The sequence below is a fragment of the Nuphar pumila genome, chromosome 4, assembly GCF_984573655.1.
Source record: "Nuphar pumila chromosome 4, dmNupPumi1.hap1.1, whole genome shotgun sequence".
In the NCBI taxonomy this organism is placed as follows: domain Eukaryota; kingdom Viridiplantae; phylum Streptophyta; class Magnoliopsida; order Nymphaeales; family Nymphaeaceae; genus Nuphar; species Nuphar pumila.
This window is the reverse complement of record NC_143252.1, coordinates 108,267,589-108,281,312: the sequence shown is the minus strand read 5'-3', so window position 1 is coordinate 108,281,312 and position 13,724 is coordinate 108,267,589. Positions and strand designations below refer to the sequence as shown.

Below are 13,724 nucleotides of genomic sequence, written 5' to 3'. Positions count from 1 at the left end.
AGGAAATATGGAGGACTGCCATGGACGAAGAACTCGCAGCCCTACAAAAGAATGGCACTTGGGATATTGTTACTTTCCCTCCTAGAAAGAAACCAGTCGGTTGTCGATGGACCTATAAAATTAAGCACCGCAGCGATGGCACCATCGGGCGTTACAAGGCAAGACTTGTTAAGAAAGGATACACCCAGGTAGAGGGCATCGACTACAACGAGACCTTCGCTCCCGTCGCCCAAATGAATTCCATCAGAATTCTCTTATCCGTTGCAGCCAATCAAAGATGGCCTCTATATCAACTCGATGTCAAGAATGCTTTTCTACATGGAGATCTTTAAGAGGAGGTTTACATGGAGCTTCCACCAGGGCGCAACAATGCGAACAACAAAGATCTTGTTTGTCATTTAAAAAAGGCTATATACGGTCTCAAGCAATCATCCCGGGCATGGTTTGCAAAACTAAGCGATGCACTCATACAGTTTGGCTTCCATAAAAGCCCATTTGAGCACTCCATGCTCAGAAAAATGAGCACTACAAGTAGAGTTATCATCCTCGTCTACATTGATAACATCATCATAACGGAAGATGATCCTGAGCTGATTGACGCCATTAAGATGCACCTCCGTAAAAAATTCGAGATCAAAGATCTTGGAAAGCTTTATTATTTTCTCGGCATAGAAGTCACACAATCCGACAAAGGAATATTTCTTTGCCAAAGAAAGTATGTCATGGATCTCCTTCAAGAAGCTGGTATGCTTGGCCCATCAACCTGACCCATAAGGTCAGCAGGGACGCTGGAGAACCCGTATGCGATGTTGGTAGTTTTCAAAGACTCGTTGGACGCGTAATTTACCTCACTGTCACGAAACCAGATATCACATATTCGATCAATCTCATCAGCCAATTCATGCATGCCCCCAAGGTTCCTCACTTGGCTGTCGCCCACAGAATTCTGAGGTACATCAAGTCATCCCCTGGCAAAGAAATCCTCATGAACAGGAATGGCCACACCAAAATCATGGGGTACTCAGACGCAGACTGGGCAGGCGACCTCAATGACAGAAGATCAATGTCAGGGTATTGCACGTTCGTAGGAGGCAATCTAGTTACGTGGAAAAACAAGAAGCAAAGCGTTGTCGCCAGATCTAGTGCGGAAGCCGAGTACCGGGCAATGGCCTCTGTATCATGCAAACTCATTTGGATAAAGGCCCTCCTCAAAGACATGGGTTTCCCCAATGTTGAACCCATGCAGCTGAAGTGCGATAATCAAGCCGCCGTACACATTGGAGCGAATTCGGTCTTTCATGAACGGACTAAACACATAGAAGTCGATTATCACTTCGTGAGAAAAGATCCAAGCAGGGGTCATATCCACCACGCACGTCAGGAGCGTCAACCAGCTAGCCGACGTCTTCACGAAAGCAGTCAGTGGTGACAAACTTCAAAATGTCGGAGTCAAGTTGGGACTGATCAACATTGAGTCCCGACTTGAGGGGGAGTGTTAAAATTACAAGTATACTTATCACGATGGGATTCTCAATCCCACTGTGGCTATGTCACATGGGTGTGGGTGCAGGTGCGGGTGCGGGGATTCGACACTTCCAAAAAACCCGGGTGCGGGGGTGCGGCAGGGGCAAAAATGTAAAATATATATATATATAGAAGGGGGTTGAGGGTTCCCCCGGCGCGGGTCGGGGTCCAATTTTTTTTTGTTGGTGTGTTTGTTTGAAGACTTGTTACCCACGTTCTGCTTGTTGTGTACTTTGGCTCAACGGGACAAAATTGATGAACCAAAAGGATTGGCAATCTGATCGACGCAGCCTGCTGCATTCTGCTGACTGTCATGATTCAATCATGTCTGAAACTCCCTGGTCTTCACGAAAAAAAATATAAGCGAAAGGTTTGACGTGGTTTGTTGGAGAGAGAGCCTTCACGAGGCCTACGACGCCACTGCCTAGGGTTCTTCAAATTTCATTTTATATACAGTTGCACACAGATGACAGCTAAAAGAAATTTATTGGATTTGACATGTGGAAAAGAGAGGTGTACACAAGGCTACGGCTAGAGCACCCATCTCGTCTGGAGAAAAGTGAATACTAATAGCCACCAAGGCTCTACCACCACCATTATCATTTATTATGGAGAGAGAAAATCCTTGACGAAAAAGGATCTGGATGGTTGAAGCATAAAGACTTCAAAAGGCTCTTGAATTTTGGTTTTAATTTTTGAGGAAGATGGATCATCTTTTCCAAGTTAACAGTATGTTTTCCAACGCTGTGAATTAATTGTTTGGAGGCAAGAATAGCATGGGATGCCAACAAAGCTCGTCAGATGTTGTGGACACAAGTGCCCTTTTATAGAACAAGAGCAACAACAACAAGCGGCTGTCAGCAGAATTTTTTTTTTTAAATTCCGCAGCCCATTTCGTAGGGCATTTAAAAAAAAATCCAAACAAAAATGGACCAAAATGACCCTGGGTGCGGTCAACGCACCCAGGATCGGGTTGACCGCACCCGCGTCGACGAGGGTGCGGCACCCTGCTAGCCGAATCCCTGTGACACAACACCGTGGTTATGTGGTTTAGGAACTTTCTCACAATTCAAACTCTGGTTCCTTACCTGTTTAAACCTCCTGTCCATCCTTATCCCCTTTAACTACCGATAAGGATCATAGTGTCCTCCCTGCATTGTACCACCGTCCCCTGAGCCCTATTTAAAGACGAGCCTGTATCAACTTGAGCATCACTGCAGCCGTGTGATATCAATAACATGAGTATGCATTTCTCTAATCGTGGATGTAGGCCAAGTGCCGAACCACGTTAAATCCAGTGTCGACTCTTGTTTTCTCTATTTTAGCATTATCCATGGGGATGCTCTTTCATTTGCTTCATGGAATCATTATTCATATGCCTATGGTTCGTCCGATTGGATAAAATTCATCATGGGCAGACTGGCCTTTCAAGCCTTCACTAGACTAAGCTTCAAATTGTGTAATTTTCTTGATGCTGTTATGGGGCCTATTGGAAGTTACGATCCAATTACCATTCACGTTTTCTCTTTATCCTATCTTTCTATTTATCTTTCTGTTTCGTTTGTTATAAATCTGATAAGATGTATCTCATGGGCTCTCTGTAAATCACGGAAGCAACGTTTTCTGAGATGTAGCATTAGTTAGGGGCGATGTTTCCTGAAATGTAGCAATAGTTAGAGGCTAGCTATTATCTTGGAGATCTTACAGTATAGGAGATCACGGTCCAACATGACCATCTTATATATTATCAGAATGCATTTTCATGGCAGGATGAATCAATAAAAAATCATTTCTCCATTATTCTATCTTCATCTGCTTTCATTTTTATATGGTATCAGAGCTTTGAGTAATGGCTGCTAGAAAAACTTGGTGATGGTGAGAAAATTTATCATATTTAAGGTAATGATTAAGGGGATAATGAGTACTTGGAACCATGACACCTGAAGCATCTGATTGAAGCACGAGAGCTGCAAAGTAACACTTGTAATCCTTGAGATATGACGGCGGTTGATAGGTCCTATTGGATTTTTGGACTTGTGGATCTTCTTGGGTAGATGGTTCAATGCTGGCAGGTATTGGATCCACACCGTTTGGGACATGTAAGCTCGGTTATGTATGTTGTATTTGATCCACATGCTAGAGGAACTTAAAATTTTTACCAATGCCCATCATGTTAATACCTATGTCACATGGGTGCGGGTGCGGGTGCGACACGGGTGCGGCGCAATTTCAAAAAATTTGGACACGGGGACTCGGCTATATATATATATTAAAAATATATATATATATATATATATATATATATATATATATATATATATATATATATAAGACTCGGTCAAAGTTGTGCCCATTAGGGGACAGGTGATGAGTTGTGAAGGCATTCTGTACACTTTCTTCATACAGGAATAATTCACTTTTGGGCACTTTCTTCATACACTGTAATAATTCACTTTCTTCATACAGGAAAAAACCACAAAAACTTGAGTTGTGCCCATTCTGTACTTAAAACTTGAAAGTGTACAGGTTTTTTAGTTGTGATGGGTTTTTTTCCTTACAGCTGTAGCCCAGAAAATTTCAAAAAAAAAAAATTCAAAAAAAAAAAATTTCCAAAAAATGGACCAAAATGACCCTGGGTGCGTTGACCACACCCAGGGTCGGGTTGACCGAGTCCGAGCCGCACCCGTGTCCGCACCCGTGTCGGTGCGTGTCGACGCGGGTGCGGCGACCTTGGAGCCGAGTCCGTGTGACATAGGTTAATACGGTTTTCTTTCTATTGAACAATTGAACAAGTAGAACTTGATTTTTTTTTTTTTGAATTTGAAGAAACTGACACCCTCGCATCATTTTCCAAGCATATTTATGTGGTGTAGAAATGCCTCTGGAAACATGTGTTGATCTTGTTTCTGTCTGTGCATCAGGGAACAAATCAGACTTTCAGTGAAAAGGGAGTTGAGCGCAGGCAGTGGGTTGAAATGGGGATAACTTTGCCTGTGACTGCCACGGTGCTGCCATAGTATGGGAAGGGCACCTTTTCCATTTCACACAAACACGTCCTCATGTTGTTGCAGTTTAAAAAATTATATCATGATTAGTTGTATGATTGTACTTCAAAAACACTGGGAATATCATATTCAACTTTTGAAATGATATCTGCATCATGGTTTTAAAATCCAGTGACTCGTCACTCGGCTCGTCCTTGCGTGAGTCGTCACTCGGCCGGGTCATGTTAACTTTATATTTTACATAAAATATATAAATATATGTATATACTATCTAGATTTTATAGTATTTTACCAATATATTATATATAATATGCATTATATGATATTTTTTATAATATATTTAATGTATAATTTTATTAATACATGTATAACCATTTTTTATACATAATATTTATATTATATTTCATATAATATATGTAATTATATATAAAATATATTATATATGTATATATATGCATGACTCGCCCATGACTCGGCCGAGTTTTGTAAAAAACGAGTTGAACCTGTTTTTTTGACCCAGTGATTGGGCGATCCGGGCTGAGACAACCGAGTCACTGGGTTGACCCAGCGAGTTTTAAACTATGATCTGCATTACCAAATAACATGAAATTGAGATAACAGCCTGCATCTAGAGCTTAAAGCTAGCACGGATTTCTTTTTGTTCATACGGAATGGTATTGGGTCTTTCTCAGCAGAAGCTTCCCTTTTGCCCTTGTAGTTTACATTGTGAGCAACACTTTCTATGCTTCCCAGAATGCTGCTAGTGCACATTTTGTGATCAAACTCTTCACAATTCTTAGGCATAATAATACAAGCACCTGTCCTCCACTTATGGATGCATATCTAGTTTGCTTGCCAAAATGTCATCAGCTTATACCTTCAGGATGCTTCCTTCTGAGAACCCATAGTTCCTACTTCCACTTCACATTTGCTTGATTCTGTCAGCCATGGTTTTATGCATCGAAAAGTTAAAAAGCACATGGGATATGTTACAGTCTAAGTGAAAATGTCAATCGGACTCGACAAGGATGGAACCAAATTAAGGACTATTGAGGCATGCATGGACTTGAGCAGAACCCATTCATTTTGATGACCCTCTATAGAGTGGCTTTCTTTCCATTCTGGATGTATGTTTGTTTGATACTAAAGAGCAGCTGGACGTATGTTCTTTTTTTTAATACTAAAGAGCTCTTGCCATGTATGAGAACCTCTGCTTATGTTTTTCTGCAGTCTAGTAAAGTTTAGATGACATTTTCTAGAATAATGAGCTTCTTGCAAGAAATCAAACTGTCATGCTTTTGTTTTCTTTTCTTTTTTCCTGTTTATGTCTGGAAGTTAAAAAGGAAAAAGCAACAAAAAATGTGAAGCCATCAACCTAGAAGCTTAATGATAAAGCACTAATGTAAGAAAGCAAAGCACTCATTTTTCGACAGGAGATCTAGCAGAAAGTTTAATAGATGATGTATGCACATGTTATTCTCATTCTCAAAGGTAGCTAATACAGGAAGAAAATTCTGCAAAACATCTGGGAAATAAACCCGCCATTAATAAACTGTGGCATACATCTTTCATATTTTATGTGAACGTTGAACTAAACGATCGACTATGGTCTTAGACTTGTTAAAGGTTCAAAGCTCAAGTTGTCTTTCATTTAAATTTACTATTTTGGGATTTGTTCAAGTGATAATCAGATGTTCTTGGTTCAGCTCTCCTAACTTTGAGTTTTTTTTATTTTCTTAGTTATTTTGCTTTCTGCAATACGCTTTATTTTTTGCCATAATCATGTAACGAATTTGAATATTACAAAGCATCTCATCGTGTTTTTCTCATGTTTTTTATACAGATCTATATATTAACTGGTAGAAATCAACAAAATAAATTAGTCTGATTTTTAGTAATTGGCACTGGTTTACCATCGAACGGCAACTGATTGGCAGAACTAAATGACAGGTATATATCTACAAGCAGAGGTTGACGGAGGTTTTGGACGTGATGTGCTTGAGTTCTTGATAAAGGAGGATGTGGTTGCATACAGGTGCATGGCTACAAAAGTCGCATACATTTACCCATTTACAACAGCTTTTGGAGATTCAAAAGGACAACAAGAAAGGCTCAAGCAAATAAGCGACCAACTGGGTTGGTATGCTCCCAGTTTTGAGGCTATGAATTGATGATAGCCTCATTTCCCGAAACCATATTTATGGTGGTCGGTGACAAGATCTCTTATTCTTCTTCTTTGTTATATTCTTTGAAGGGTATCTTATTTTGATATTGACACAATAGGTGCAGCTTATTTTAGTTGATCCTGATAACGTGTTGTGCTAGAGCATTCGTTAGTCATTCATGTGCCTGTCTGCGGCTTCTGCGGTGTAAGAGGCTAGTATCTTAATCAAGATATTGCTACAAAAAAAAGCTAAAATTTAATGGGTATGTGGGCTTTTATAATTGACGACCCAATGTTGCCTGAATCAGTTTTTGGGACGAATCGTTTTTCGAAACAATTCTGAAAATCAGCCTGAATCGAATGGAAATCAAACCATTTTGAATTAGTTTGTGAAAAAAATTGATTTTTAAAAAACCATTAAGAATCCAATAAAAGAATTGTGAAAAATTATTAGAAAGAAATACAAAAGGGAAATAAATGATAACTTAGAGGCTCAATCAAATTCTAAAATACATATTTAATACCTAGAAACTATAATTGCCAACAAATATCATAACTATCACAAACAGATTTCTGATAAATGGGTGAAGTGCTGGTGAATCAGCTGACTCGATTTGATTTTAACAACACCAAGACGACCCTCTCTCTCTCATACAAGCACTCACCCACCCGCTTAAGCTCAAAAGTACAGATGAACCATGCTGCAATCATGAGAAGTTTCAAATTTTTAGTTTTCTATGTTTTCTGTATTCCTAGTGAGTAAACAACCCATTATTAGGAGGCTTAGTTTTATATTTGTGTCGTAGAACACGTCCCATAGAGAAATTCTAGGCTAATTAACAAAAACAGAATAATTAAATCAGGGGAAAAGACACAAAAGTAGCAGCTGTTGCTACTTTCTTTCTTTTTCTAATCCAACCAGCGTCATGCATCATTGTATTTTTTAAGGTAAAAAAGCAGCATGCATCATTGTAAATCTTGCTAACTTTGACATTTTATTGATATCAATATGCTATGCCTACATGCTCAAACTTTATTGGTGTTTTTCATGTGCTTCCACCACCCAAATCCGTTCAACTTTTTAATTAAATTGTATGAGGTAATGCACTACGGTTTGCTTGAATGAAAATCTCTCTCTCTCTCTCTCTCTCTCTCTATATATATATATATATATATATATATATGAGAACTAGAAATGTGGGCATTTCCAACACTTTTTTTTTGCAAATCCAACCATGTGGATGTGCTTGGCATGGTGAGTTTGCTAGGAATCAACCATTCATGTATTTTTGATGGCAAAAATGTAATTTTTCAATGCTTGAATATTTAGCCATTGATTTTAAAACCTTAAAAAAATCACTTTTGTGCATCAAAATTGGATGATTCAAGACAAGTTCTTATAAACCCAAACATGTAGATCACATCTGTATGGTTAGTGATGATGCATGAAATACATATTTTTTTAATTAATAATTCATGCATTTGTATGTATTTTCAAGAATAAAAATGCATGTTTATGTTGTTTTAGGTGTGAATAAGCTACGGTTCGAATTTCATCAGAATCAGAGTTAAAACAAGAAAGAGTATTTTCTGAGAAATCGGGTCTGTACCGATGCGAATCAGATCTAGATCCAATCCAAAATTGTGCAAATAGCATTGGGATCTGGTTCAAACGTCCTCTTAAACCCAAATTCAAGATCTATATGTGAATACTTTTAGAAAAATCCTTTTTGAAAATGGCACAAGCATTTTTTAGCAATTTTAGAAGGTTTCGGGTACTATTTAAAAATAGTTAAAATAGGGACCTATTTTGTAATTTTCATAAATTATTTTTATAAAAGGAAAACATTCAGCCATTGTTCATTGTCTTTCCCTAGGGTTTCATGCCACTCTCTCTCCCAAACCCTTTCTTCCCTTTTGCTTTCTGACTTTTTTTCTTCTCTCTTGTTCTTCCTCTCCTGCGATTTTCAATCTTCTTTTCCTCCATTGTTTTTATATTTTTTTTCATTGTTTTGGTTTTTTTTTATTGCAGATACACACAGTTGAAGGCTTTAACTCGGATTTGGTACAAATCACCATTTACCTTCACGATCGGCCGACTGAGAAAACTCTCCCTTTGCAACCGACTGATCTCTTTTCTCCACCATTGATCTCCCTCTTTGTCAACTCGGTCTCCAACGTGCTGCAACCAAAAATAAATTTCAGTGACAAAAAGATGTTTGTGACATAAAAACTAATGTGTAAATCTGCTCTCTTCTACCCCCATATTCGTCGGGCAGCCCTTGAGGTGCACCTTCCTCCCCCTCTCTACTTTTCAATCTTTAAACCCTTTATTTTTTTTAAAGAACTCAATTTTGACTCCTTTTCTTTTTCATTTTATTTTAGGTTTTTGTTATTAGGTGTTATTTAGTGTCTATAATACGTTTATGTGGTCTGATCATTTTCTTGGTGGTGTTTTGTTTGAGTCTTGTTTCGTCCGGCTCAAAGAACTTAACCAAAAAGGCCCATCAAAAAAGTTCTGGTTTGTAAAAAATGTATATATAAATTCGTAGCGTGGTATATTTTTATTTTTGCTTTAATTAGATTAAGTTTAAAGTAGTTTTAGATCATATATGAGTTTCTTGATTTTTAGATTTAGGTTTTTCTAAAAATAAATTAGGCAAAATTAGTTTTTATTGAATTACTTGAATTTTCAGGCATAGTTTTAGGTTTTTTCTTGAAATTGTTAGGTTTAGATTAGAATAATTTTGTGATTCACATGATTTTAATTTAGTTTAGGTTCAGATTTAATGTAGATTTAATTTAAATTGGGTTTTGGTTATTCAATATTATTTAGATTAATTAATTAGATTTCTTTAATAACTGATTTAAGGTTTTTATAAATCTTTTTTATTTCTTTTTAATTTTTGTAAGTAGATCTGAATATCTTATGTTTATTTTCAGTATTATAATAGTTTAGTTAGTGCTTAATTCATGTTCTTGCTTTTTGTTAATTGTTTAAATTATTTTTATTTAATTATTAGATTAAATTAGATTAATCGGTAGAATAATTAGATATTATAATTAATTTTTATTTGCATCAAATAGGATATTTAATTGTTCTGTATTTATCAATAGCTAATTACTCTTTTAGTTCCAATTTTTTTTAGTTCATTAATTATATTAGAATTAGATGTTTTAATTATCATTTTTAGATAGAATTAATTATTAGTCGATCAAATAGTTGCAATTAATTTTTAATATAACAGGTTTTAATTCAAGTCATTTTTTGTTTTTAGTTTAATTAGATAAGTTGTAATTAGTTTACATTGCATTAGAAGCAATTAGATTAATTAGTTTGTTTAACATAAATTAATTTAGATTAATTAGTCTAGCTGATTTCCTTCTTTTTTCTCAATTATCATTTTTAGCATAGTTTATATTATTTTCCAATTATGAATTGTTGTAGCTTAAATTTATTTTTTTATTCATTTAGTTAGTTTAGTTTAAAACTAATTCACGTTATTTGATTGATTAGTTCAGATTTTTGGTTTTGTCTTATTTAGTCAATTAAAATACATCATAGCTGATCCTTATTTTTTTTTTGTTTACTCATTGTTCATTAGATTAGCTAGTATGTTAATTTATTATTTTATATCTTTCAATCTTGTTACTCATTGCTTTGATTATTCTTTTTTCTTGCTTAGTTATTTAGTAGATAGAATTAATTCTTTTGCTTGTTCGGTTAGTTTCTTGATTAGTTAAATAATTAGTTAGATTAGGTAGTTAGTTTTTATTTTGTTATTAGTTTGTTAACCGTACAATATATTAGTTGTTAGCTTAGTTAGTTTGTTATTTGCTTTTGTCATTTAGTGAGTAGCTTTAGTTAATTTTAATTCTTGTCATAAGTTAGCATGATTTCTTTCTTGATTTGTTAGTTAGTTAGTGTCATTCAAGTTAATTAATTTTTAGCTTTTAGTTGTTAAAGTGTTAGTTATATTTTTTCTTTGAATTCATATTTTTTTAATTTATTTGATTGAATTTAGTTAGTTTAGTTAATTTCAATAGTGTAGTTAATTAGAATAATTAATGTCCCTTTTTAATTAAGCGCTATTTTTAATTTAGTTTTCCAAAATTTTGTAAACCTTCTATATGGTCTCCTTAACATAGTTTTCTTTTTTAATTCAGAGGCCCTTTAGTAGCCCCTTTATTTTATAATCCTCATAGTTTTCTTAATTTTATAAACCTCTTAGGTAGTAGTTCGCTTGGCTTTTTATTTTTATATTACAGGTCCCTACTATGTCAGCGTAAAGAGGAAGGGTGGGCTGAGGTGGATACAAACAAAGAAGATAATCATAAAGTTTCCTGAATTTCATCTGAAGGCCCGAGCATAATTAGGATTTTTATTATTTTTGTTTCTTTTTTATTTGTATTAGCTTATAATTAAGAAATAGCGTAATTTTCTTTTCTCAGTTATTAATAAAGTTAAGCTCAGAGTTATCCCTGTGGAGACGATCTGACTTGCTACTTTGCAACGAGTGCAAGAACTGGATTTTAAATTATTATCTGGTGCACAATTCTTGATTTATTTTTTTTTTCAAAATCGTCACCAATTAGATTCAAGAGAAAAGAACAAAAACTAGATATTTAAAAATTATATGCATGAGAAGGTGATAGCTGCCTAACAGCCCATTGGCCTACTCAAAATACATCTCTTCTGGCCATTGGATGTAATTTGGATTCAACGGATACAATAAAAGCTATTTAAATCCTTTTCCTCACCCCTCCCCTACTTGACACTTCTTCTGGAAATTACAGTGACTTTTGTTCAAGGTGTCAAAGGGGGGAAAGAGAAAAACTAGGGTTCAAAAGGGGATTTAAATAGCATTTATTCTCACATTGAGATCCAAATAAAATCCAAAGGCTAGAAGAAGTGTGTTTTGGGTTGGCTCAAGAGCTGTTAGGCAGTTACCACTTTCATATATATATATATAAAGAGAGAGAGAGAGAGAGAGAGAGTTGCTTAATCTTAAATTTTCTTCACAATTGTCAAATAAAAATTAACCTTGAGTTAACCTTGCTCACACACAACCATAGAGAATGTTTTTAAAGTGTTCTAAAATCTTTATTTTACCTTTATTCACTTTTTTATTAATCGAAGAAACCATCTTAACGCTGGTTCTGCCTGTCCTACTTACGATCACTATCCTGTTAGGCGTAAAACTCTGAGGGCTTACCCCTCACCACCCGCGAGTCATCACGCTTCCCTTTATTCACTAACTTACCAATAACTAAAATGGATGAGAGTTATGATCCAAGTTCAAAATAGTTCTTGCCCATATTTTCAGCTTTAGATGGCATATATTCATGTTTGGAGTCAAATCGATGATAAATCTCTCCAACTAAAATGCTTAAAAATATTGAACCCAAGTTAACGAGTTGAGAATAAAGTTGAAGGGTATTTATGATATTTTGACATATTCAACTCAAGTTAGCTAAGTGAAAGTAAAGGTACATCAATGTATGTCCTTATTTTCATGTCACAAGGGCACGTCATTGGTGACCCAAGCCGACACATGGACATGGACACTGACATGTATGAACAATATTTTTATATTATTTTAATATTTTTAATGTTTTATTTTTTATTTTAATAAAAAAAATATATTTTCAACATTAACATATCAAAGTTAGTTTTTATTAAATAAAAAATAAAATAAATTTCATGGCCTCATATCCTATTTTCAAAAAATTTAGAACATGAGAGTCAAACCAGCATCACGCGTCTTGGTGCCCACCTGTTTTTGTGACATAACCATATTGCAAAACCTAGGACTACCAGACCCAAGTGGTTTGGCGTAGTGGGATGAGGCGTAGACCGTTTGTTTGACACGCAGTCTAGGTTCAAATCTCATGGGTGTCACCCTCTTATGTAAGCTGAAACTTGGTGACTCTCTGGGATAGAAGGGTAGCCCCTCAGAATTTTACTCGGACATGAACATAAACCATGAGTAGGGTGGGCTGAGCTAGGGTGGCTAGGTCTTTGCACCTGGGGCAGTTTCTTCTAGTAAAAAAACCTGAGACTACCAATTTTTTTTTAAAATGTGATACCCAATATTAAATTTCAGGTAAAAATCGGGACTATCAGGAATTACCTATTAAATAGTAAATAAACCATCTGAATACCTTTTATATTTTCAGGTGACTCAGAACGTTCACACACACACATACACACACACACATTATATATATATATATATATATATATATATATATATATATATATATATAGAGAGAGAGAGAGAGACAAAGAAATTCAACATTACCACTCATGAAGATCAACAAAATGTTGAACCCATGAACTAAACAAGAGCAAAAGCCAAAACAAATAAAAAAAGCAGAAGAGAAAAAGAAGATTAGACAGATAAAACGGGCTCACGCAAGAGCCACTTGCCCAAATTGCGGCAAAAAAGAGGTAGCATCAGCAGGAGGGAGCGGAAGATCACTAAGATGCATACGCAAGATCGCATAAACATCTACCAAGATTTTATGCACCAGGTTTTGAGTGTTAACTGAAATTTGACGAAAATGAGCATCGTTTTGCGCCATCCAAACAAACCACCAAGAAGTAAGCAACCACATCCGTCAGATAAACCTCCACCTCGTGCTACGCCTAATACAAACCGGGCCCAGGATCAGATCTAGCGCAAAGGACTCCTCCTTAACAAACACTTCTGGATGCCTCTAGGTCCTGCTAAAGAGTTCCACAAATATTGGGCAAGACCAGAACAAGTGAAACGTATATTCTTCTGCAGCTTGACAAAGCATGCACCAACTCGGGAGCTGAATGCCCCACTTCTTTAAAGTATTGTGGGTCTGGATCCTATCGTGCAAAATTAACCAAGCCAGGACTCGAGAACGGGGAGAAGGACCCTTCGCCCAAAGCACATTCTCGGGCAACTAATCAGCCTCTGAGGGGAGCAACAATCTATAGACTTTTGAGGTGAGAAACTCTCTGCTTGGCGCCAGCGCCCACTTTAACCACTGACCAA

At 36.0% G+C, this 13,724-nt stretch overlaps 1 protein-coding gene across 1 annotated transcript in view; it reads left to right on the top strand.

Annotated features, from left to right (window-relative positions):
* Positions 1–6,841, top strand: part of LOC149840481 (thylakoid lumenal 17.9 kDa protein, chloroplast) — a 31,889-nt gene extending 25,048 nt beyond the window's left edge. The window contains exon 4 of the mRNA XM_090003176.1: positions 6,480–6,841. Within this exon, the coding sequence (XP_089859302.1) occupies positions 6,480–6,700 (221 nt within the window). The 3' untranslated portion in view covers positions 6,701–6,841. The remainder of the gene's footprint in view (positions 1–6,479) is intronic.
* Positions 6,842–13,724: the final 6,883 nt, after the last annotated feature.